This window comes from Fonsecaea erecta, assembly GCF_001651985.1.
Source record: "Fonsecaea erecta strain CBS 125763 chromosome Unknown Scaff3, whole genome shotgun sequence".
NCBI lineage: Eukaryota > Fungi > Ascomycota > Eurotiomycetes > Chaetothyriales > Herpotrichiellaceae > Fonsecaea > Fonsecaea erecta.
Window position 1 is genome coordinate 1,951,830 of NW_017387246.1, and position 21,106 is coordinate 1,972,935.

At 54.8% G+C, this 21,106-nt stretch overlaps 8 protein-coding genes across 8 annotated transcripts; 5 read left to right on the forward strand and 3 right to left on the reverse strand.

Moving 5' to 3' along the window:
- Positions 1–883: 883 nt before the first annotated feature.
- AYL99_03966 (hypothetical protein) lies at positions 884–2,587 on the forward strand (the record flags this gene model as incomplete). Its single annotated transcript, XM_018835480.1, has 1 exon — positions 884–2,587. The coding sequence occupies one exon, from the start codon at positions 884–886 to the stop codon at positions 2,585–2,587; it is 1,704 nt and encodes a 567-aa protein (XP_018695130.1).
- Positions 2,588–3,164: 577 nt separating this feature from the next.
- On the forward strand, positions 3,165–4,268 carry AYL99_03967 (hypothetical protein; the record flags this gene model as incomplete). The annotated part of the gene is made up of 1 exon (XM_018835481.1): positions 3,165–4,268. One exon carries the CDS (start codon positions 3,165–3,167, stop codon positions 4,266–4,268), a length of 1,104 nt encoding a protein of 367 aa, XP_018695131.1.
- A 444-nt stretch (positions 4,269–4,712) lies between these two features.
- Positions 4,713–6,180, forward strand: AYL99_03968 (hypothetical protein; the record flags this gene model as incomplete). Its single annotated transcript, XM_018835482.1, has 3 exons — positions 4,713–5,082; positions 5,150–5,568; positions 5,617–6,180. The coding sequence occupies 3 exons, from the start codon at positions 4,713–4,715 to the stop codon at positions 6,178–6,180; spliced, it is 1,353 nt and encodes a 450-aa protein (XP_018695132.1).
- A 1,270-nt stretch (positions 6,181–7,450) lies between these two features.
- AYL99_03969 (hypothetical protein) lies at positions 7,451–8,383 on the forward strand (the record flags this gene model as incomplete). Its single annotated transcript, XM_018835483.1, has 2 exons — positions 7,451–7,667; positions 7,731–8,383. The coding sequence occupies 2 exons, from the start codon at positions 7,451–7,453 to the stop codon at positions 8,381–8,383; spliced, it is 870 nt and encodes a 289-aa protein (XP_018695133.1).
- Positions 8,384–10,166: 1,783 nt separating this feature from the next.
- On the reverse strand, positions 10,167–12,584 carry AYL99_03970 (hypothetical protein; the record flags this gene model as incomplete). Its single annotated transcript, XM_018835484.1, has 1 exon — positions 10,167–12,584. One exon carries the CDS (start codon positions 12,582–12,584, stop codon positions 10,167–10,169), a length of 2,418 nt encoding a protein of 805 aa, XP_018695134.1.
- Positions 12,585–13,612: 1,028 nt separating this feature from the next.
- On the forward strand, positions 13,613–15,547 carry AYL99_03971 (hypothetical protein; the record flags this gene model as incomplete). Its single annotated transcript, XM_018835485.1, has 1 exon — positions 13,613–15,547. The coding sequence occupies one exon, from the start codon at positions 13,613–13,615 to the stop codon at positions 15,545–15,547; it is 1,935 nt and encodes a 644-aa protein (XP_018695135.1).
- Positions 15,548–15,874: 327 nt separating this feature from the next.
- AYL99_03972 (hypothetical protein) lies at positions 15,875–17,768 on the reverse strand (the record flags this gene model as incomplete). Its single annotated transcript, XM_018835486.1, has 4 exons — positions 15,875–16,739; positions 16,805–16,926; positions 16,982–17,280; positions 17,348–17,768. The coding sequence occupies 4 exons, from the start codon at positions 17,766–17,768 to the stop codon at positions 15,875–15,877; spliced, it is 1,707 nt and encodes a 568-aa protein (XP_018695136.1).
- A 1,088-nt stretch (positions 17,769–18,856) lies between these two features.
- Positions 18,857–19,892, reverse strand: AYL99_03973 (dTDP-4-dehydrorhamnose reductase; the record flags this gene model as incomplete). Its single annotated transcript, XM_018835487.1, has 3 exons — positions 18,857–19,590; positions 19,643–19,662; positions 19,717–19,892. The coding sequence occupies 3 exons, from the start codon at positions 19,890–19,892 to the stop codon at positions 18,857–18,859; spliced, it is 930 nt and encodes a 309-aa protein (XP_018695137.1).
- Positions 19,893–21,106: the final 1,214 nt, after the last annotated feature.

A 21,106-nucleotide genomic window follows, 5' to 3' on the forward strand; every position in this document is an offset into this window, starting at 1 on the left:
CCAACAACGATTTTCCTGGTGCTTGATTTGAGGCTGGCGTAGACGATTCTTGCATAACGGGAATGACTGGTGCAACTGGGGCCGGCTACCGGGAGGGCAAGACAGGGGCTATGGGTGGCCTTAGCTGAGTCCATTGAACAGGAAACCAGCACCACGAGACGCAATTCGGGTAGCGAAAGCACAGAAAACGAATTGTTCAATCATTTTCACGCAATTTCCTACTGCAGATCTAAGACGTAGGCAATAGTCGTATTGATACGAGCATCGTCTGTAGGTTGTGTGGCTGCGCAGGCGGGGATTATCTACACAAGGGCACAGCAGTGTGCAACTTGCGCTCTCCTCAGTTAAAGCTGCGCCACGGTGGGCGCCTGGAACGGCTTATCCGAAACGCCCACTAGCCCGCTTACTGGCCACGAGACTTCCCAGGCGTCCCTGAGTTCTCTGGATCCTTAGGGCTGGTTGGCGTTTTCGTCCCTGTTCCAGTGGCTCTGCCACCGTTGGTGGTACCTAAGCACCTGTGGCTCCTAGGCTTGTCGTCATAGCCGATTGATCTTCTTCACTGCGGTCTCTAGACCTAGTGAGCCGTGGAGCCGTTTACCGCGGGTCTCCGTATCGCTGTCGGCAACCACTCAATGCTACTTACTCCTCGTACATCTTCTTATGAGGGTAGATCAATATCTGATCAGGCATCAACCATTCTCATTTTTCACATCCCGTCCACCTCTGCGACTTACGCCATGGAGACTGTCGCTCGCATTGATATGCCTCCGCCGACGTTCTGATCAGCTTTCCAGAGAGGTTTTTCGCTCCCATTAAAAGGAGACCACTGCCCCCTCTTCTTAGCCGACTTCCTCCTCCACATGAACGGTCAATCACGTTAGGCATGGTTGGTATCCCGAGGAGCAAAGGATGTCGCGTATGCGTCAAGCGCAGAGTTAGATGTGACTTAACACGGCCCATCTGCAATAACTGTGTCCGAGGCAACCGTCCCTGCCCAGGCTACGATTCCGATCTGAGGATTTACGATGAAGGTTCCAAATTGCGGAAGCGATTTGGCCAGAAGGACGATTCAGAGTCTGGAATCGGGGCGGACAGCGTTTCGCCCTCTACCAGCAACAACAGTCAATCAACAGAGTCATCACCCGAAGAATCAACCGACCTGATCACGCGTTTCAATACACCGGACGTCGAAGTGCGTCGTTATCGACCCTTCGAAGCGTTACCGGCTCGCAATCCCTTTTTTGCCCTTCTAGAGAACCAGATATATCCTGATGCCGATCTTTCAAAGTCGTCGATGTCAACACCTCCATGGGGCGGACTTTTCAATGACGGCGCGATCAGCCAGGACGTCCCATTCGAAATGGCACTCATTGACCCCATCTACGCCCCCAATCTAGTTCAAGAACAACTTCTCAATACCTTTTCTTCCTCTTTAAGCGGCCATGGCCAACTGTTGCTTCCTCGTCAGATGCGGAGCCATCAGAACTGGCTGGTACAACTGCCTGTCCTGTTCGGTTCGAAACTCCTCGACGCCGCGGTTCGCGCCGTCTCTTTGGTTCATTTAAGCAGAACGCGGCAGACGGATTTATTTGTGCATGAATCAAGACAATACTATGGCAAGGCACTGCGTCTTCTTAATCAGTCATTGATGGATGATTCCACGGGCATGTCGACCGAGACACTGTCGGCCACGATCCTGCTGTCTTTTTACGAAATGTTTGCCTCGGACTCCAATCAATCTTGGGTGCGCCATGCTGGTGGTGCGGGGACCCTGATGCGCATTCGTGGCCCAGATCGTCATCTATCAGGTCTAGATCGGGATGTTTACCTTGCTTACCGTCACACCATCGTTATTGAAGCCTTCATGAGAGACGAAGCCTGCTTTCTATCCGAGCCCCAGTGGGTCGAAATGGCCAAAAAGATTCATGAGGATCTACGAGCCTGTGGAATTCCCAGTGAACGCATGGGAATTTTCGACCTGGCGGAGGAGTTCTACCTGGAGCACATCTGCATCCCGACGACATTGCGAGATGCCAAGAATCTAGAGGAGGCTCGAAGACAGTTACCAGCAGACCAATATGCCGCTCATGAAGAGGCCCTTCTTTTGCGGACTCGATTGCATAGAGCCAACCTCAAATCCATCAATCTGAGATTTCGGGCTGCACTTAAGAAACAAGGACTCGAATTCTCGACGATCGAAACCATGGATCCCGTGTTCCCAAAACAATATGTATACGTCAACGTGTTTGTTTCGTCTACTCAAGTGGGCCATTGGACAATCATGATCATACTCAACCTCATTTTGAAAGGTATCGAGAAAGACATCGCGCCCGAGAAACATGAGCTTTACATTATGGAGAATCGAGAAATCGCCCGGGAGATATGTCGGACTGCGCCTTTCATGATGACATCATCCTTCCTGGGGCCGTTTTTCATCATCTTCGCTCTCAGACTGTGCTTGATGGTCTTTGAACCCGGGCAGGAGAGGGATTGGGTCGTGCGCAAACTCCTGCAAATAGGCGACACGCATTTGAGAATGGCGTCAGATATCCCACCCTTTGACCCCACGGGAAACTTTTATGACTAGAGTACGGTTGCTGCAAGATTCTATCGCGAATTCTAGAAATGGATCGAATGCTATAATTACTTTTCAGGACGGCTACGATATGGATCCTGAAACCCCTCCTTGGTACGGCAAGAGACGTCTACTGGAGTCTAGTCCCAGAATGTTCCGACGGCCACGTCGTCTCATCACAACAAAAGTCCAGAGAAACTTTTTTCGAAGTCGTGTTCGATGCCGTGGATGCGGCCCCTGCAAACCTGGCAACGGACGAAATTTTGGATGGTATGATCCACCGTACTACTCCGCTTCTTAGTAATGTGGCAACCCACCAGTTACACGATTCACTGGTCTGATTGGACTGCGATTGATACATGGGGGCAATCGAGACTGAAAAAGCAGTGGTAAGTGCAACATGTCGAAAGGTCCTCCTGGACATGGTGGCTCGACAAGACTCACATGTTGTGTATATAAAGCCATGGTGCAACCGGCATCTATGTCTGGCTCTATACTAGAGCACGCCTCCACATCATCTATATCTGTCACGACACGTCTAGAACGAACCCAGAAGCACTATCAACATCATCTTTAGTCGACATACACAATGAGCACACACCCTGCTGTTGTAACCGTGGGCCCAGGTCTTCCGTTGGAGGTGCATCAAGTGCCTACTGTTGCACCAACTGCCAACGAAATTCGAGTGCGGTGCGAATGGACCGCTTCGACTCCCCTCGACTTACACCAAGCCGACGGCGGCCTTCTGGTTAAACATCCCCAGATATTGGGCGACGGCATTGCTGGTACCGTGGTTGAAACTGGACCAGATGTAACCAAGTTCAATGTTGGGGACAAAGTCTTTGGTTTCACCTGGCGCAGTCAGGCGGAGAAAGCACACCAGAAATACGCAGTGGCCCCAGAGTTCCTGTTCGGCAAGCTTCCTCCCAATGTCACCATGCAACAGGCGGTGACAGTCCCGAACAATTTCGTGACTGCATGGCACACTTTCACCAAAGATTTTGGCTTCGAGTTGCCCTGGCCGAAACCGGAGGGATATACACCACGGGAGAAGGACTCGTGGATATTGATCTGGGGTGGAAGTTCCAGCGTGGGACAATACGCGTTACAAATCTTGAAGTGGTATGGATATACCAAGATCATCACCACGGCGAGCAAGAAACATCAAGAGAAATTACGCGGTTACGGCGCGGCTCAGTGCTTCGATTATCGAGATCCAGGAGTTGAACGGGAGATCGTAGCATACACGGATGCCCAATCCGGGCCCAGCGGCATCCATTTCATCCTCGACTGTATCGGCAGCCTCAACGGCAGCGTGGTGCCTATTTCGCGAATGGTCAAACCCAAATCCGGCACCAAAGTCGCCATTCTCCTTCCAGTTATCATCAGAGACGCGGCGGAAGGAGTGCGACCGACTTACGACATGGACGTGAAGAGGGTGGTCCAGTGGCCAGAAGGTGTCGACGCGGTAGGCGTCCGAACCCACTTTTACTTGGAGAACAAATTCCTCGCAGAACATCTGCAAAGTGAAATCATGCCCGAGTGTCTCGCCCGGGGCATTATCGAGGCGAACGAGCAGGTTATTGTCGAGGGGGAAACAATGCTGCAGAGGGCGGAGAAGGCACTGAAAATGCTCCGAGAGAAGAAAGTCAGCGGCGCGAGATTGGTATGGCGAGTGTCGGATGGAGAATAAGGAGGGGGAGATTTCAGCTCCTGGACTTTTCAGAGGCGGCTGCTCGTCTAGGATAGTAGAGCAGAAGAGTGCCTATGTATTGAATATGCGAGTGTGTAGTGAATACAGTATGATATGCCGTGCCTCCAACTGGCTTGCTCGCTGGTACAGCACGTAACACTGTTGCTCATTGGTCCCGACTGTAGGCACTGACCAGGGGATCCCCAGATGTGCAGACTGCGCACCCCACTGCGATTGTGAGGAGAAACTTATCACGAAGCCATCGACAAGTTTCTTTGCATGCGACGCAGCTGGAGGAGTCCCATTCATGTTATCGCTTATTCACTAGATGCTGTCTGATCAATAAAGACTTCTCTGTCTTCTCTCTCTCTCTCTTCCATTAGTTCTTCATCGGCCTCCTCCCATCTCGACCACCGACCGGCGCAAGATCCGCAGAACCGCAACATGACTCTTTGGGGACAGGACACGGTTAAGGATGTGGCCGAGTCGGTGGGCATCCTGAACCTGAACAAGGAAGTCAACCAAGCACTCTGCCGCGACGTCGAATACCGCATCTCCCAAGTCCTCCAAGAGGCCCTCAAATTCATGAAACATGCCCGCCGCACGATCCTGTGGTCGCAAGACATCTCGCAAGCACTGCGCGTGCTGGATATCGAACCGTTGTACGGTTACGAGTCGACACGACCGCTGAAATACGGGGAGGCGTCCTTGGGGCCTGGACAGCCGCTGTTCTACGTCGAGGATGAAGAGATGGATTTTGAGAAGCTCATCAACGCGCCCCTCCCCAAGGTGCCGAGAGAAGTCACATTTACAGGTACGGAGGTGGCTCGACCGTGAGAGCTCGTGCGAGCGTTGGCTAACTTGCGTGTGTTCCAATGTAGCCCACTGGCTGGCGGTGGAGGGCGTTCAGCCTTCAATCCCTCAGAACCCAACATCGACCGAAGCCAGGAATCTCGAATTAGTCCCCAAGGGACCCAACGCGAACCCGGCCCTGGCTGCGATGAGCGGCGCCGACACCACGACCACGAAACCCCAGGTCAAACATATCCTATCCAAAGAACTACAATTATATTTTGAGAAGGTGTGCGGGTCGGTGCTGGACGAGACGCAACCAGAGTATCGAGCAGCAGGTCTGGCCAGCTTGAAAGAAGATCCCGGTCTACATCAGCTCGTGCCTTATTTCGTGCAATTCGTGGCGGAAAAGGTCACCCACAACTTGAAGGATCTGTTCGTGCTCACGCAGATGATGATGGTCACGGATGCCTTGACCCGGAACGACAAACTCAATCTCACCCCCTACGTGCGTGCCCTCCCCGATTGCGTGTGCCGCGGCTAACGAGGATAACAGGTTGCTTCCATGATCCCTCCCGTACTGACCTGCTTGATCGGACGCACCTTGGGCACGGGCATCGGAGCCCTCGATCACTACGACCTCCGCGATCTGGCTGGGTCCCTTTTAGGTCACCTCTGCAATAAATACTCCAAGTACTCACACAGCCTCAAGCCCCGCCTGGCGCGATCCTGCCTGAAGACGTTCCTGGATCCGAAGAAGCCATATGGCAGCCACTACGGCGCCATTCTTGGGTTAAAAGCCATTGGCGGGGCGGAGGTGGTTCGACAGCTGATCCTGCCCAACGTCAAAGCGTATGGGGAACTATTGGAGGAGGACATCCAGGAGTCGAGCATAAAGAAGGCCGAAGCCGAAAAGGTCGTCAGTGCGATTCTGAACGCTCTCGGGACATTGGTGGACGACGACATCCCCATGATGAACGGACATTCCGCAGAGTCTGCTGCCAACACGCGGGCCCAGCTGATTGAGAAGTTGGGAGAAGTGATTGGAGGACGGATCGCAGACTCGGGAAACACGCGGTTCGCACGAGCTGTGCTTGAGGGGGATCTTGAGGGATTATGAAGACCCTGGGGAACGAGGGGGTTTCATCTTGGAGCATTTTCTTGTAGACAGCAAGCAAGGCGTTGGACGAGGTCACGAAGAGGATTCGAATTGGGAAGAAGAAAGGCCACACACGCACACACAAGCACACACACATCTTGTGATGATACCCAAGGCTTTGAATCAATTGGCGTTTTGAAGTCCCGACGTTAGGACGAGTAGGAGCAAGCTAGAGGGATATAGCATGCCCCCTCATATGCTGGTCCAAACAATGAAGGTTCAGGTTGTCTGATGCCACGGGCCACGCCACACGGCACACGGCACAAACTAACCATGTGGTGGAATAGAGAAGGAACACATGCTAGTTAATTACTCGAGACATTGCTCAAATGTAGGTACCGTACAGTACAGAGTAGCAGAGTGTATTCGGTAGTAGTCCTCACTGCCGCCTACATGGCGAGGTAGCCTCCTCGCCTCATACGCGGTCCACACTCCCTCCTACGGCCGAAGATCTGCCTCGCCTCGCTTCGTTCCCTTTGCGACCTTTTTATGGACTCGTCATGCTGATAGGGCTGACACTGACCAGGCCGACCACAAACAAGCTCGTCAGCGCCCCCTGAAAGGAACCAGGAACGAGATTGTTTGCCTGTTCCTGGTAGGTGCCTGGCCCAGTCCCGAAGAGATCAAATAATCTGCCTCGATTCATCCTTCGCGCCAACACGCCACATCACCCACTGCGGCCCCTTTGCCCTTTGTCCACCGCGACACCTCTTGGCCCAAAGCTCTTTCGCCCCCATCCAGCTGTCGTTCGACTCTTTCACCGTCTGTGTGCCTGTGTGCCGGGAACGATCCTGTCAACCAATAGTTGAATCCATCGCGGACAACTCCAAGATGCCATGGCCCGTCACGCCAACACGACGTCGCAGGATCGGCTTTAGCACCCCCCAGCCAAATCTCCCTGCCACGCTTCCCTCGACCCTCGAACGAGCATTTCGCTTGCTCTGCTTATGTCGTGCTCTGTCTGACGTTTCACGGGTTCCCCTTTAGCGAGACCTGAATCCTTCCCAGCCGTTGTCCCGGACCCTCGCTGCTGTTGTCGAAGACTCTTGGTGTGGCGCTCACAAAAGTCCTTGTGATCGTCCTTCCCACACCACAGCTTCGGCTTCCCTTTTCCCTCGTCCCTCTTTTGATCTTTGCGTACACGCAAGCTACGTTCGTTCGTTTCTCTTCTACCTATCTGCTTTGCCTGGTTTCATGCCTCAGTACCCTTGACATTTCCTTTGCTGCTATCATGAAGTTCCTCAGCCTGACCACCGCGGTGGTGTGGTCCGCCCTCCAATTTCACTATGTGATAGCCTTGTCCAATGTCACCTTCTACGCCGACAGCCAGTGCTCGAAATTCTTGAGCTGGAAGACGGGCCCAGACGATGGCACTTGTACCCCGTTCCCGACCAACTCGCAGGGATTCCTCAGTTTCATGGTCACCAGTTTGGATCAGACATGCGCCGGTGAGTTACAGCGGGTGGTGGAAGCGCCCGAATTTCGGGAATGAAAGCTGATCGCTTTGGTAGTCACGGTATATGGCAGCGATGTCCCGTACTGCAGTTCTTCAACTCTGTTCCTGGCTCCCTTCTCCAACTGCATGACGGCCACCAACGTCAGTCAATTTTCGGTCGACTGCCAGAGCTTGTCGGTCGCAACATCCGCCGTGCCCTCGGTGGTTCCTACGGGAGCTCCCAACCCGTCTACTGCAGCATCGACCCCGACTCCCTCCTCCAGCCCTGACACGGGTCTTTCTGGGGGCGCCAAAGCCGGCATTGCCATCGCCGCCGCCGTGGGGGGATTGCTATTGGTCGCCCTGATCGTGTTCCTGGTGGTCAGGAACAACCGCAAGAAGAGACGAAACCTGGGCCCCGATGGAGTTCTTCTCGAGGCGGACTCGACACCGGCGGTGCCTCCCTACTCGGCCGAAATGCCTCCAAACGAAAAGAAGGTCCCCGTGGAAATGCCGTCGGCCGTGATGGTGGCCGTGGAAGCCCCTGGCGATGAGCACTGGCCCCCTCCACAGGAGATGCCGGGCGATTACACACATTCAGAAATGGAAGGGTCCCGTCCCTCGCAGCTGCACAAGGACGACATCAAAACCGTGGTATCATCCGACACGAAGACCCTCGTCGGGTCGGACGCGAGACTGGACATCAAGTCCTCCGAACCACAGCCTTAAGCGGGACGGCGACCCCATCCCCTCCCCAGGGAAATTCTCGGTTGGGCGCGAAATCAGCGGCTTTTCGAACTGATTTGCAAACGCCGCCGCACAGCTGATCATTATCTGAAATGTGGAACGCAAAAAATAATGGACGACAATATGCCCCCCAGTCACCTCCCAACGCGGCAATAATGACGGAGCGAGATGAATCAAAATCCATACCGAAATGAGTGGAGAGCGGCACTAACCGCATTCTTCAAAGAGCGGAGCTCTCGATCTCTTCTAGCCCTGCAACCTCGTTGCGGCGTACAAGTCTAAATGCTGACTCGACATCCCCAATATCCACCGTCGCCGTCGCTTGACTTCCACCACCTGACCTGACCTGACCTGACCTGACCCCCGTGGATAATTAATGCACTGCAGATCCCGATAAGAATGTGGGCCTTGTCCATATGGGGTCTGTGTGCAATTGCCGATCAACACTTGGATAAAGGAAGTCCCGGTAAACGAAAGAAGTCTACCGACTGACTGAGGTTGACTGTACACGCCACACCCACTGGAGGACAAGTTCAGCGATTGTTGCCCTCGGGTACCGGACGGGCCATGTGGGAGAGTCCTGTCGAATGATCTACAGGATGTCAAGCAGACCCCGACGCAACGTCTGCTGGATGGGACACTTGAACACTCGGGAAGTCAAACCACACCACACCACACCACACCACGGGGCGGCCCCTGCATCTAGAGCGCTTGATACCACGTATGTATGTGTGTACGCATGTACATATGTATGTGCGGATGTGTGGATGTCGAGTTGGCCGCGTGCAGCAGCACCATCCACCGCCACCAAGAGTCCAAATCTGAAAGACAGGCAGCCGGCCTGTGGGAAGTCGAACTTTTTTTGCCAACACGGGCAAGTTTGGACTGACTGCTTGTCCTGCCTGCTTGTCCTGCCTGCTTGTCCTGCCTGGCCCTTGCTTACTTGCTTGCCCTCCCTCCTCGAAAGACAGCCTGCATACAGACAATATACCTAATGAGAAGAGATGTGTATGTGTGTGTACGTACATGATATAAAATTCAAATAAATATTCCCAGGCTTGTGCACACACACCCACCATACTACTTATTACTGTATGTCACCACGTTATAACGTTCCACTTATTATTCTATCCTATCCTATGACATAAGGCACCGTCGATCTTTTCATTCATGCCATCCATCCCTTTTGCATAGACAGACAGATAGACATGGGGTGTAGTGTGCGTGCGTACGTGCGTGCTTCAATTACAATTACATGGTTCATTCATTCTCAATCCATTGATTATTATGACTCGACCTATGTGTTACTTCATCCTCTGCATGTGTCTGTCTGTCTGTGCCTCCATTGCCCTAAGCCCAGCCAGGTAGCTTTCTCAAGGAGAGGGAGGGAGGGCGGGGCGTCTGTCATACGGGGCCATTTCTTTGGTTCTGATACATTGATTCATTCATTGAGTTAGGGACGGAGAGAGGATATCTTGGTCTGTGTGTCTGTCTGTCTACCGGACCCATTCTTCTCCTCGCTTCTTTTTCTTGAATTCCAAATCCCATCGTCCCGCACTGCTCAATGCCGGCACATCACATGGTAGACTTATTCCAGTGCTACTACCAAGTGTAATAAGCCCTTGGCAGGCCTTCTCCAATTCAGCTGGCTGTGATACATACCACCAGTTCATCTTCAGAAGTCTGGCTGGCCCTTGACCACATGGATGGAGGGAGGGAGGAAGCATTCACCAGCTCAACAGCGTTGCTCATGCGACTCCCCCCATCATATCACTCTCCCCTCTCGCCCCCGCTCCAGCATTTGCTCGCGCTCCTGCTCCCACCACGCGTGACAACTCTTCAACAGCTCCTTCTCGGCCTTTCGCAGGTCCTTTTCGCGCTTGGACGTCTCCTCCTTGACAATGGTGAACTTGCTGATCCGTCGGGGCTGTCCGAGGTCGAGGAGGGAATCGAACCCTTCGTCGTCGACACCGAGCGCGGCCACCCCGCCGATCACGTCGTCCAGCTCGTACTCGTCGTCCTTGATCTCGCCGATGCGCCGCCCGTACGTCCGCGGCTCGTAGTCCTCCAGCGTGTCCGGCCGGATGTACCCGTACAGTATGAACATGAGATAATGCTTGTCGAAGCGCATGCCGCGGCGGAACGCCTCGCGGACGATCAGCTGGTCCGGCCGCAGGAGCACCTCGAGCCGGTGGCCGACTTGCTCGGCGGTGCGTAGACCCCAGTACTCCAGCTGGCCCGTGCCCACGCGATGCGCCGGGACGCCGAAGATGCTCAGCCCGACCTCGTCCGGCGCCGGCGTGTATTTGCACTTGACCCACTCGCGCATCGCGTCGAATCGGGTCGTCCAGATGTCGCGCTTCAGTACGCGCAGGATCTTGGTGAAGCTGCGCTGGGCGAGGAGCAGTTTCCTCAGCCCCTCTCTCTTCTCGGCGGCCACCGGGTCGTTGAGTCGCATGTCCAGCTTCGTGAAGAAGCACGCCGAGAAGTACAGATCGAGGTCGGTCATCATGCCCCGGTTGTGAACGTACCCGATGCGTCGAGCGTTGTCGGGTATGTCCAGCATGAACCACAGCCTCTTGAGTGCCAACGCGCACCGTCCGGGGAGAGGGATACCTCCTTCGGCGAAGACGGTCATGAGCTCATGGATGACCTTTTCGCGGTGCAGAACCATCTTAAGCCATCGGAAGGATGGGATTTGGCGAGGGATGTTGAGCGCTGCGAGGCGGCTGTTGGGGTGAGGGAGGCGTGCGGCCGGGTCGGTGCGGCAGAGGTAGGCGTAGCTGCGGAACATAAACGCCCGGGCACTTTCGGGGGCCTTGGTCATCGCTTGGGAGAGGATCACCGTGGTGAAGCGCGTGTCCAGAATGGTATGGAAGTCCTTGCTGATCGCGTACAAGCTAACCAGGTCCTTGACCGGGAGGTGTGTCGCCAAAGTGAAGCAAAGTTCTGGGTACAACAGGAAGCCATGGAAGGCGTTGAAGTTCGGGTCGCCGGTGCGCTGGTAGACGTACGAGGGCGGGGGGAGGATTGCTTCGGGGCGTTTGCGTTTGAGGGTTATGCGAGCGAATTCCTGGGCGTGTTCGATGCGGTTGGGAGCTGTGTACATGTGTTCTGGAACAAGCGAGTCGGGATTCACAGCGAGGTGAGGCGGGAGTTTAGGTCTCACATAGATGCCATGATGGGCAGGGGGACGTGGCGCGCGTGAAGGGAACTTCCGGAGCCGACCACCGTCTTCATCCCGGTCCACGTCCAAATACGTGGCAGAGGCATTGTGCGAGGGCGGCGTTGTCAGTGGTCGTTGTTGCTGTTGGAGAGGACCGGTGTCAGCATGGACAGTTTGTTGTGCGAGGCGTGCTAGGCCAGAGCCCAGCGGGTGCGGGTGCGGGTGCCGCAGCCCATCACTTGTTGCACGTTCCACGGTCGGTGGCGCGTGTGCAGCCTGTGCGGTACGGAAGTTGAAGGGGTATTGTCCCCCAGGTGGAATGACATGGGGGTTCGTAGGGACACCGCCAAAGCTATAGCTATTCCCCAGAGGGTTGGAGGGCGCAGGGACAAAGATTGGGGTGGAGCTCGGACCAGCCTGTTGTCCATGGCTGTTCGATCTGTCTGAACCGGGTGGAAGAAGTGCCTCGACACCGTAGATGGCGTTCCTTCGTGGATGCCTTGAACGCGTTTGATTCAATCCTAATGGATGCGAGTTCGACTCGGGGTTGGTGTGTGGTTTGGTATTCTCACGATCGCTCTCGTCGATGTCTTCTGCCCGCTCACCGTCTTCCGAGTCCGAACTCGTTTCCACGTCGGTTTCAGCTTCACTGCCTGTGGCGTCTGGCTGTGGTGGATTGCTTTCTTTATTGTTCTGACCTCGACTGGCGGCTGCAGCGCCATTCTGAGCTGCCTTTGAGGCTCCGAGCAGTGGTCTTGAAACACTCAGGCCGGAGGTCACGGTGTTAGCTTGGGGTTGAGATGGACTCGTGGTTTGCGTAGCGAAAGGAGTATGGACGTTGGATGGTAACGGGAGGTGGTTGGGACTGGGCTGAGGATTATCGTCAGTGCTGTTGTCCTCAGATTTGTCAGGGTCTGCCTGCGACTGCTTTCTGAATGGCTGCAGGATGTTGCCGACTTTGCTTCTACCGTTACTGAAGAAGCGTGACCTCTTCTTTGGAGGTGGCTTGTCGTCCATGTCTATCGTGACGAGCGACAGGGAACGAAGTGTCAAGCATGAAAGAAAGCAGAGAAATCACAAGCATTGATCAATGACAGTCAAGATATGGGTTGAGAGGGCAGTGAAAAAACATAAATAGGAAAAAGAACAATATCAAGACCCAATTAGACTGTTTGTTATTGTGAGGGGTCAGGCAGCATAATGTCAACACGATCACCTGTGTTGGATTCACTTGCTGGCCTGGAGACGCCCCTGAGTGTTGGGAGGGTCGTTGTCGTTGACGAGGATGGCCTCCTCGAAATGAAGATATTCCCCAGAGGGGCTGGAATGCATTCTTCATTGTGCAGCCAGTTCTGCTGTTGATTTTCTCAAAAGTAAGAGGGATGACAAGAGGACACTGAGGACGCGGAAGATAATGAAGGTTGTTGCGTCGTGTGTGTGTTTGATAGTCGTTGCCGATGTCTTGCAGGTTGGCGCTTAAATGCGTCGCCGTAGCTGTTATGCTTATATAAGCATCTCTACGGCAGAGCACTCGCCCCGTCAACTACGATCAAGTTGCGCTCAACGATCTACAATCGACAAATCGACAATCGACAATCGACGCTTCTCTTTCGCTCGCTTCCATATTCCATCAGCTCCTTCAATCCTCGGCCATCGTCAGTGGCGGATGTGAGCGGGTATCGATCTGCCAGCATTTTCGAGATCTCGCTTCCGTCTAGTTCATTCTTCCTTCCCCCCACCCAATCGACGTCTTTCGGTGCGCCCGTTGTGAACAGACCAAAAACTTGGAATAGAACCGCCTAGATCGACTGTTGCAGTTACGGATATGGTGACGGTTGGTGCCGCAAATGTCCCGATATTGGCTTCTGCCGTGGTTGCCCACCGTCCTAAGCCACTTCTCCCCTGTCTTTCCTGTGGCTGAAAAGCAGATGTTGCCGCCCCTGTCGCTTAGGCTGTGCTCACCGTGACATGGAGCTCTCACTGTGAGGTCTTTGGTCCTGACCTATGCTAATCATTCAAGCGTTTGGCTTCAGCGTTCTTCTAACATGTCCTTGAGCCCCCGTGACAGTGTCGCTGAAGCTGAGCAACACGTTGGACATCTTCTCGACCGTGCCATCCACGCGAAAGACAAGCTCAAGGAAAAGTCGAAACGACTGCTTTCTCCTGGACAGGCCGATGCCTCTTCTGATGACGAAGAGGACATCTTTTCCGATGCCGCCTTCGATCCGGCGAAAGTCCTCCACAACTCATCACCGAAGGCGAAGAGATCGACGAGCGAGACAGTCCACGATGACCTCCAAAGCGTCAAGTACCTGGCCACCCATCCGCGCCGGGTCATGCGCAGCAAGGCGACTCACATTGCGGCTGGGAAACTCGGGAAGCGTCATCCAACCTTCACCGTCGACAACAACCAAGAGCTGCTCGATGCCCACGATGCTCTTGCTCAGGCGGTGTCGAGTGATTTTTCAGATGCGGACACCAGTGCCGTCACCTCTGAGATAGACCAAGCTCACGATCGTGTCCGCAAGATTGAACACCAGAGAGAAAGCCTGCAGACGGCCTGGATCTTGGGCCGGCATGTTTCCCGCGTCAAGGTCGTCCGCCCTGTCTCTCGTCCCAACCGCTCTCAATTCAGAGACGGGGAGAGATTCGCGTGGGAAAGATATCTCGGCTACATGGCCCTCTATTACACCCGCGACTTTACGACCGGCTACATTGACGACTTTGACTCCCCCCCATTCGACCTCGAAGACCTCGCGCGCATCATCGAACGGATCGCCATCACCTCGGCGCCCTGGCAGTCCTTTCTGGTCGACGTCCGACACATCTACATGTGGCGATCCCCTCGTCGGACGGCGAAATGGCTGGCTCTGTACTGTGTCCTTTGGTACACCCAGCACATCGTGGGCTACCTCTACTTCTACATCATCTACTCCACCGTACGCAACAGGTTCCGTACCCACTCGGTGCAGACGGTGCGGGAGAGTGTGAGCCGGGCCGTGGACCGGGAGGCGCGTGTACAGGCCTGGGGGGAGCTCATTCAGCGCCACGGACAGCACGACTGGCTGGAGCCGTTCCTGGATGAACTCGGCCCCATCATCCAGCTCCAGCTCGGGGACCTGGCGAGCTTCCTCGAAATCCTGCTCAACTTCCACCGCTGGGAGCGGCCGAACCTGACCTTGGCGACCCTCTTCTTCTTTTCCTGCTGTCTGCTCATCACGCTGTGCGCCGACATGGCCTTCTGCGTCAAACTGGTCTGGTTCGTCTTCGGCGGCGGGTTTTTTCTGACATATCCGATCGCCACGAACTTTCCGAAATACCGCCTCTTGCTGTCGCAGTTCCGCTGGGTGTTCTGGGACATCCCCACGCACGCTGAGTTGGCGGTGCTGAGGCTGCAGGAGAAGGCGGCCGCAAAGGAAGACGCCGATTTGACCGAGTTTGAATTGAGAGGCGACAATGATGACAATGACGATGATCGAACGGAGGATGAGAATGATAATGATGACGATCAGAGCGATCGAGGGCGGACAGAGGCTCGCTATGCATTCCGCGTGTACGACACTGTCCGAGGACGCGCCCGCCTCGTCGTGCGCAGGACAGGCCTCACTCTCTATCCCAAGAGCGGACAAGAAGCCCGAAACTGGCCATTCAGCTCTCTCACGGAGATGCGCAAGCTCGACAGCGTCGACGTCCAGTCCGTCTCCACCTCCGCCTCCACGCTTCAGAACCTCAAACACCTGCACACGCGGTCGGCCGCGGGGCTGCAGTTCCTTGTTCTCCGGAACGGCGGCGACCCTCCAGCAGCAGCAGCAGAGTTGACAGTCCTCTTGCACCCCGTGGACCGGGACCGCGTCTTCAACCTGGTTCTCGCATGGAGCGGGTTGCGGTGGCAGTGTCTGCAGATGGAGCGACACCATACCACCGCGGCAACGAGCCAGAGGAGTAATCTGGACAGGGCCATCAAGAGGGCATTTCATTGAGTGTTGAGTCCACTTAATTGTCCTCGCTACATTTTTGACTTGATTCTGTCAGAAAGCAACAAAAAGTACAAGGTCAGTGAGATCGTACAGGGAGCTAGCTATTTCACAGTTGTCGTAGCAGGTACTGTACATCGTCCATAACCCGCGCATCAGTTGTAGATTGCATGTTCTTCGACACCGTGCTGCAGTCTCGCATAGTACATAGTTAGACAGAATGTTCACATCCCCTGAACCCCTTTCTCTTCATCTTTTCCGCGTCCTTTCGTCCTCGTCCTAGAAGCCACGGTCGTGAGCCAGCCAGCCAGCCAGTCAGCCCCATGCTCTTTCCTATGTGGTCGAGCTCGCGGACCTGGGTGCACACCTGCACCACAGCTCGCGCCAGTCCTCGGCGAGCGGTTCGAACCAGAAGAAGCGGCGGAGCAGGATCTCCAGGAACGTCCACTCGCGCGCCACGGGCCCGTACGCATACGTCTGGAGGACCAGCTCGACCAGGCCGTCGACCTGGCGCTGGAACGCACGGTGGCCGCTGCCGTACGCGGCCAGGAACGAGATCCACACGATCGTGTCCTGCTCGGGCTGTGTCAGGGGCACCCTGTTGTTGCCGGTCGGTGCGGTCAGCAGCGCCCGCGCGACAGTGGCAAAGTCCGAGAGCAATCTGATGTGTAGGGCAGGCGGGCGGGCCTGGTTCCGGGCGCCCCGGATCGAGAGGCACAGGCCGATGCAGAGGAGGTGTTCGAGGCGGGGTTCGGCCGAGACCGGGGGCAGCGCGAGGAGGATGGAGAGGGCGATTTTGGCCGTCTCCATGGGCTCGCAGTAGAGGCGGAAGATGTCTGAGTGGGAGACCGTGGCCGACGGGTTCGAGGTCGCCGTCAGGGCGGCCCAGGGCGCGATCTGGGCGAGGAGGCCGATCATCTGCGCCGAGATGGTCCCCGTGAGAGACAGCGCCGCGAGGCCCGGTGGGAGCCGCGAGATCATGCGGTTGAGGCTGTCTGGGAAGGGCAGTCGGGGATACTCCAGCTTCAACTGCGGTATTGCGGACGGCGAAGGCGGCTGAGTATTGGGATGTTTCACAGAGGAGGCCTCGCGTTTGAGGGGAGGTTGTGCCGTTGTGCTTTGGGGGAAGGTCCGGGCAGGTGCAGCAGCGGGCATAGTGCTGGTCACGTACTTCAACATCAGGGCAAACATTTCGTTCCTTGGGAGCTCATGTCAGAATGATGGTTTCGCCAGAAGCGACCTGCGGGACGGATGGACTCTCACATTCCAAGGAAGCCCCGTAGGGCTCGATGCGCGTCCGTATTTCCCAGACCGCCTCGCAGCTCGATCATCTGTTTGACGGCTTTGTGGTGCGATTGAAACGACGCGATATCCCCGGTGATGATCTTGCTTTGTCAGATATCTCGTCGCCGTGGCGAGAAATGGTGGGCTTTCACTTACATGTGTCCCCATCAATTGCAGCACACCGATCAGTGCTCGATCATCCTGCAACGACGTGGGCTGAGACAGCAGATCACGGACAGACCGTATTGCTCGGGCTCGTTGGCTGAATACGGCCGTGGTTGGCTTGAAGGGTGGTGCTGTCCGCCGGCTTTCGAACATCCCGCGTGCCGTTGCCATGGAGCATTCGAATAGACCCTGATGCTGAAATGACAGGGGTATGAAATACGACACCGGCACGGCCCGGACCCCAGGTATCACTTTGAACGGCATCTCATCTCGGACGATGATGTTGATGTCTGTCTCTGCACATCAGACCCGGCGACGAGGCGCACGTGAAAAAGACATGGCGGAACTGATGCTTACACTCGTCAAGAACCTCCATTTCGGGGTCTCGGACCATCCTCGGAAACGACGCAAAGAGTTCCCGCCTGTATGTGTCCAGCACGGTGCGAAGGAGCCCTGAAGGAATGTATACAGTGTCTGCTGCTTGCGTTTCGTCTTCTTGTAGAGCATTCTGTTGAGTAGACACGGGTGCTACAATTGTCTCGAAGAACGCACTTCGTTGCGAGGCCGTCGCAACGGGCACAAGTTGGCCAGTGTCTGGGATGCGCGGTGGTTGGACGATGGTGGGCGCATAGTGATGCGTTGGCGCTTTTCGTCGACTGTCCCTTTGGACGAGAGTTCCCAGCCGATACCGAGAGAGGCTGCCCTGTTGAAGGAGATTCTGCTTTGTCTTCCCCCACGAGGGCTGAGCCCGATGTTGCAGGGGTTCCGCGGCGAGCATTGTTGCTTGACCTTCAGCTCTGGACACTTACAGCAGGTTGGTCTGAGAAGATGAATTCTCTGCTCCGTCCATGGTCCCTGTCAGGCACATATATCACCCAATCTCTCGGCATATTCCCTTCGAGTACAGTCCCCAGCCAGTCATGAAATGTGTCGCTGTCTGGAAAAGTGTCCGGTGAGGGAAAGTAAGAGTCTCTTTGCATGCATGCAGGCTTAATCATCTATTTAGTGGTGCGGAGCGCGTGAAGTATGTTGGACGATCTGGTCTCGTTCTCTGCGGGAAGGCTAGCTCTGTCGAGGAATGGGTGCTCGTCTTAGGTAATGTAATGATGTTTCACAAGGCACCCACAAGGTCTTAGGATGGATAGTCCCGGAACGTGGCCGCAAACTCACCGGAGGGGGGACACGAAAGAACGAGGTCTGGAGTGCATACTGGTGCGACAGCTTTCCGTTGCCGAAAAAGATCCACATGTAGCTGACTTAAGGCACCTTCTGATTTAGGAAGAATGTGTTGCGGGAAACAGTTGAAGCGAGAGAGAAGGTTTGCTCAGACAAAGCGAGCGGCCAGTGAGGTTGGGCAGGGCTTGATTAGTCGCTCTTTTGGTGGCTTATCTTTCACCAAGCACACCCAAAGATTGCTAGGGCGGAAGGATAGGAGTCGGAAGGACATGTATCCAACTGTCGCTGGGCGTCCAGGCCGCTCCCCGGTACCGTCACGAAGCGAGACTGCAGCCATCTATGTACTAGCAGGGAAACCCGAGGTGCGGGTTCGTCTGCCGAAGTTTCGTATGGAGTGGCGCAGAATCAGATTTGGTTGAACAAAGACAGGAGCTCGATCTGAGGAACCAGGATGAGGCTTCCCTGCAGCGTTGTTTGGACTCTCGGGACATCGGTCAGCGGCCGCTGGTCTGTGGACATTCAATCCTGGGGCAGATCGATCGACCATGACCCTTTTGATATGATTTCGTCTTCTCATGTCAGCAGGGACCAGGTGGTGGTGGCCCTGACCACTGCTGCCGGGTCTTGCTCCCTGGGAGGAGTGTCTGCATCCTCGTCTCACTTGTGTTGCTCTCTCCTACAGTCACCATCTTAATGCCGATAGGCACCAACCCATCTTCTCCACCACGCCACGAAATCCATCGTCGAAATGTCGATCCCCAACTTCTGCAGGTCGCTCGTGTCAAGGTGACAGTCAAACGGCCTCAGCGTCCCGTCCGGTGCCGGTTTGCCGCCATCTTTGTCGGGCACAATCCCATCCAGAGGCAGGCCCATGATTTCTGCAAATTTCTGGGTGATTTCGTATTTTGTCATGCGATCTTCACTCGAGAACTGCAGGATGCGTGGAAGCTTCTCCGGCTGCGGTGAAGCGGTGTAGAGTTTGGCAATGTCCCAACACACTCTAGCCACATCTTCCACGTTTGTCGGGTAGCGGATTGCCCAGTCGTCCATTTTCACCTTTTCGTTCTGCGACTTCCATAGGCTGTCCATCAGGACGTTTACCGCCGACTCTTTATTGTTGTCCTTCGGAGAGGTCGGGCCATACAGCACGGGAACCCTCAATACTACCGTGTTGGGGGATTTGAGGACCGCAGTCTCACCATCGAGCTTGGTCTGTCCGTAGATGTTGGTGGGTTTGGGAGGGTCGGTCGACTTGTACGGGGCTTGACCCTGGATACCCGGGAAGACGTAGTCTGTGGAGATGTAGATGAAGAAGGCATCGTGTTTCGCTGCGCAAGAGGCGAGGAGCTCCGTTGCTGTGACGTTCAGCCTGTGAGCGGCTTCTGGGTTTCGCGTGCACGAGTCCGGCTGTCTGTCTGCGGCGCCTGCATCACGTTAGCTCTAGGTCTCGGGGTTGTAGTAGAGATGCCGCTCTACAGTGGATGATAACTTGAGGTCTGAGTCTTATGTTAGTCCGCTATAGCTTGACTGCGGTATATAAGCCACCCTACTTGACCTCATCAAACAGCTTGCTGACGGCATCTGCATTTTGGATGTCCACTTTGCGGACTGGCTCGGACGCACGGTTAAAACCAGTGCCCGTTGCCTTCCAGCCAGCATCTGAAAAGACTTTGAGCACTTGACGGCCCAAGAATCCAGTTGCACCCGTAACGAGTGCAGACGGCATTTTTACAGTGGTGGAATGAGAAGTTGGGAGGATCGAGTTGGAGATTCTTTTAGGTGCAGAGGTGCTTGTCCTCAGCGATCCCACCCACTCTCTCTCGCTTCCTACCGACTGAGGAATACGGGCAGCGATGGGGACTGAATCGAGATCCAAGTCAATTCCATCTTAATTTGAACGGTATCTATTCTGGATTCTCTTGACCCTATTCTGCGGCTGCCACCTTGTCCACTGCAGTTGCTGTATCTCTTTAGCTTCAGCCTACAACCCGGCTCCCTGCATCCTGCAGCTCCATCACAGCTACCGTGTATTGTGCTCATCTCTCCTCTTCTCCAGATCTTCGCTCAAGGCGCTGATCATGATGAAAAGGTAAACGTGTTTCCAAATATTCCCAAGCGACCCGAAGGCCGAATGGAGCGGTCATATAGGTAGCTAGAGAGAAGACTGTTAGTCAAGAGACTCTGATGTCTTTGGCAGGGTTTTCGACTTACTTTTCAATAAGCAAAACACAGCATCGGCGTAAGCCTGCATAAACGTTAGTTGTCAGTCTTCTTCTAATCAAAGACGTGTTGTAACTCACCTCACTTGCTGCGTAGCGCCCGTGCACCAAGATGGAGAAAAGAAAAGAAAGAAGCGTCGAAGACGCCGGGTGCGGAGGGAAATATTTATACCCATGGGAAAAAACTCCTTCTTGGCGATCCACTAACCGTGGTCACCCAGGCTACGGGGGAGCAAGGGTTACGTCACGAAACCACCCCCCGAAATATGAGCTCCAGACACGCCTGGAAAGGGCACTCCACTTCAACACACCAGGTGAAGGATTTTATGTTAGGCACGACTCACAGACATAGAATTACAACATGTAACCGGCACGACGAAGCCTCTGAGTCGGTTTGTCACGGACACGGAACTACAGAAGCATATCTGATGCTGATCCCACAACTAGCCAACCAGAATATCCAGGATTCATTAATTTACTTGGCCCCTGAGCGGATATTGAAAGCGGTTTTAAAGGGGTTCTAGAACAGTACTCGGTACTGTAATCAAACACTGGAATTAACAAAAATCTGCATACCGAGTACGAGTACTCGGTACACTGCAAGATTGGGAGCTCAGCTTTCCAGGTAATAGTCCTTATTCTCTTGCACGGTTCGGGCGAAGGCTTTCGGAACATGCCTTTGACTTTGAGAGGCTCACTCTTGACAACCGCAAAGAGTGTG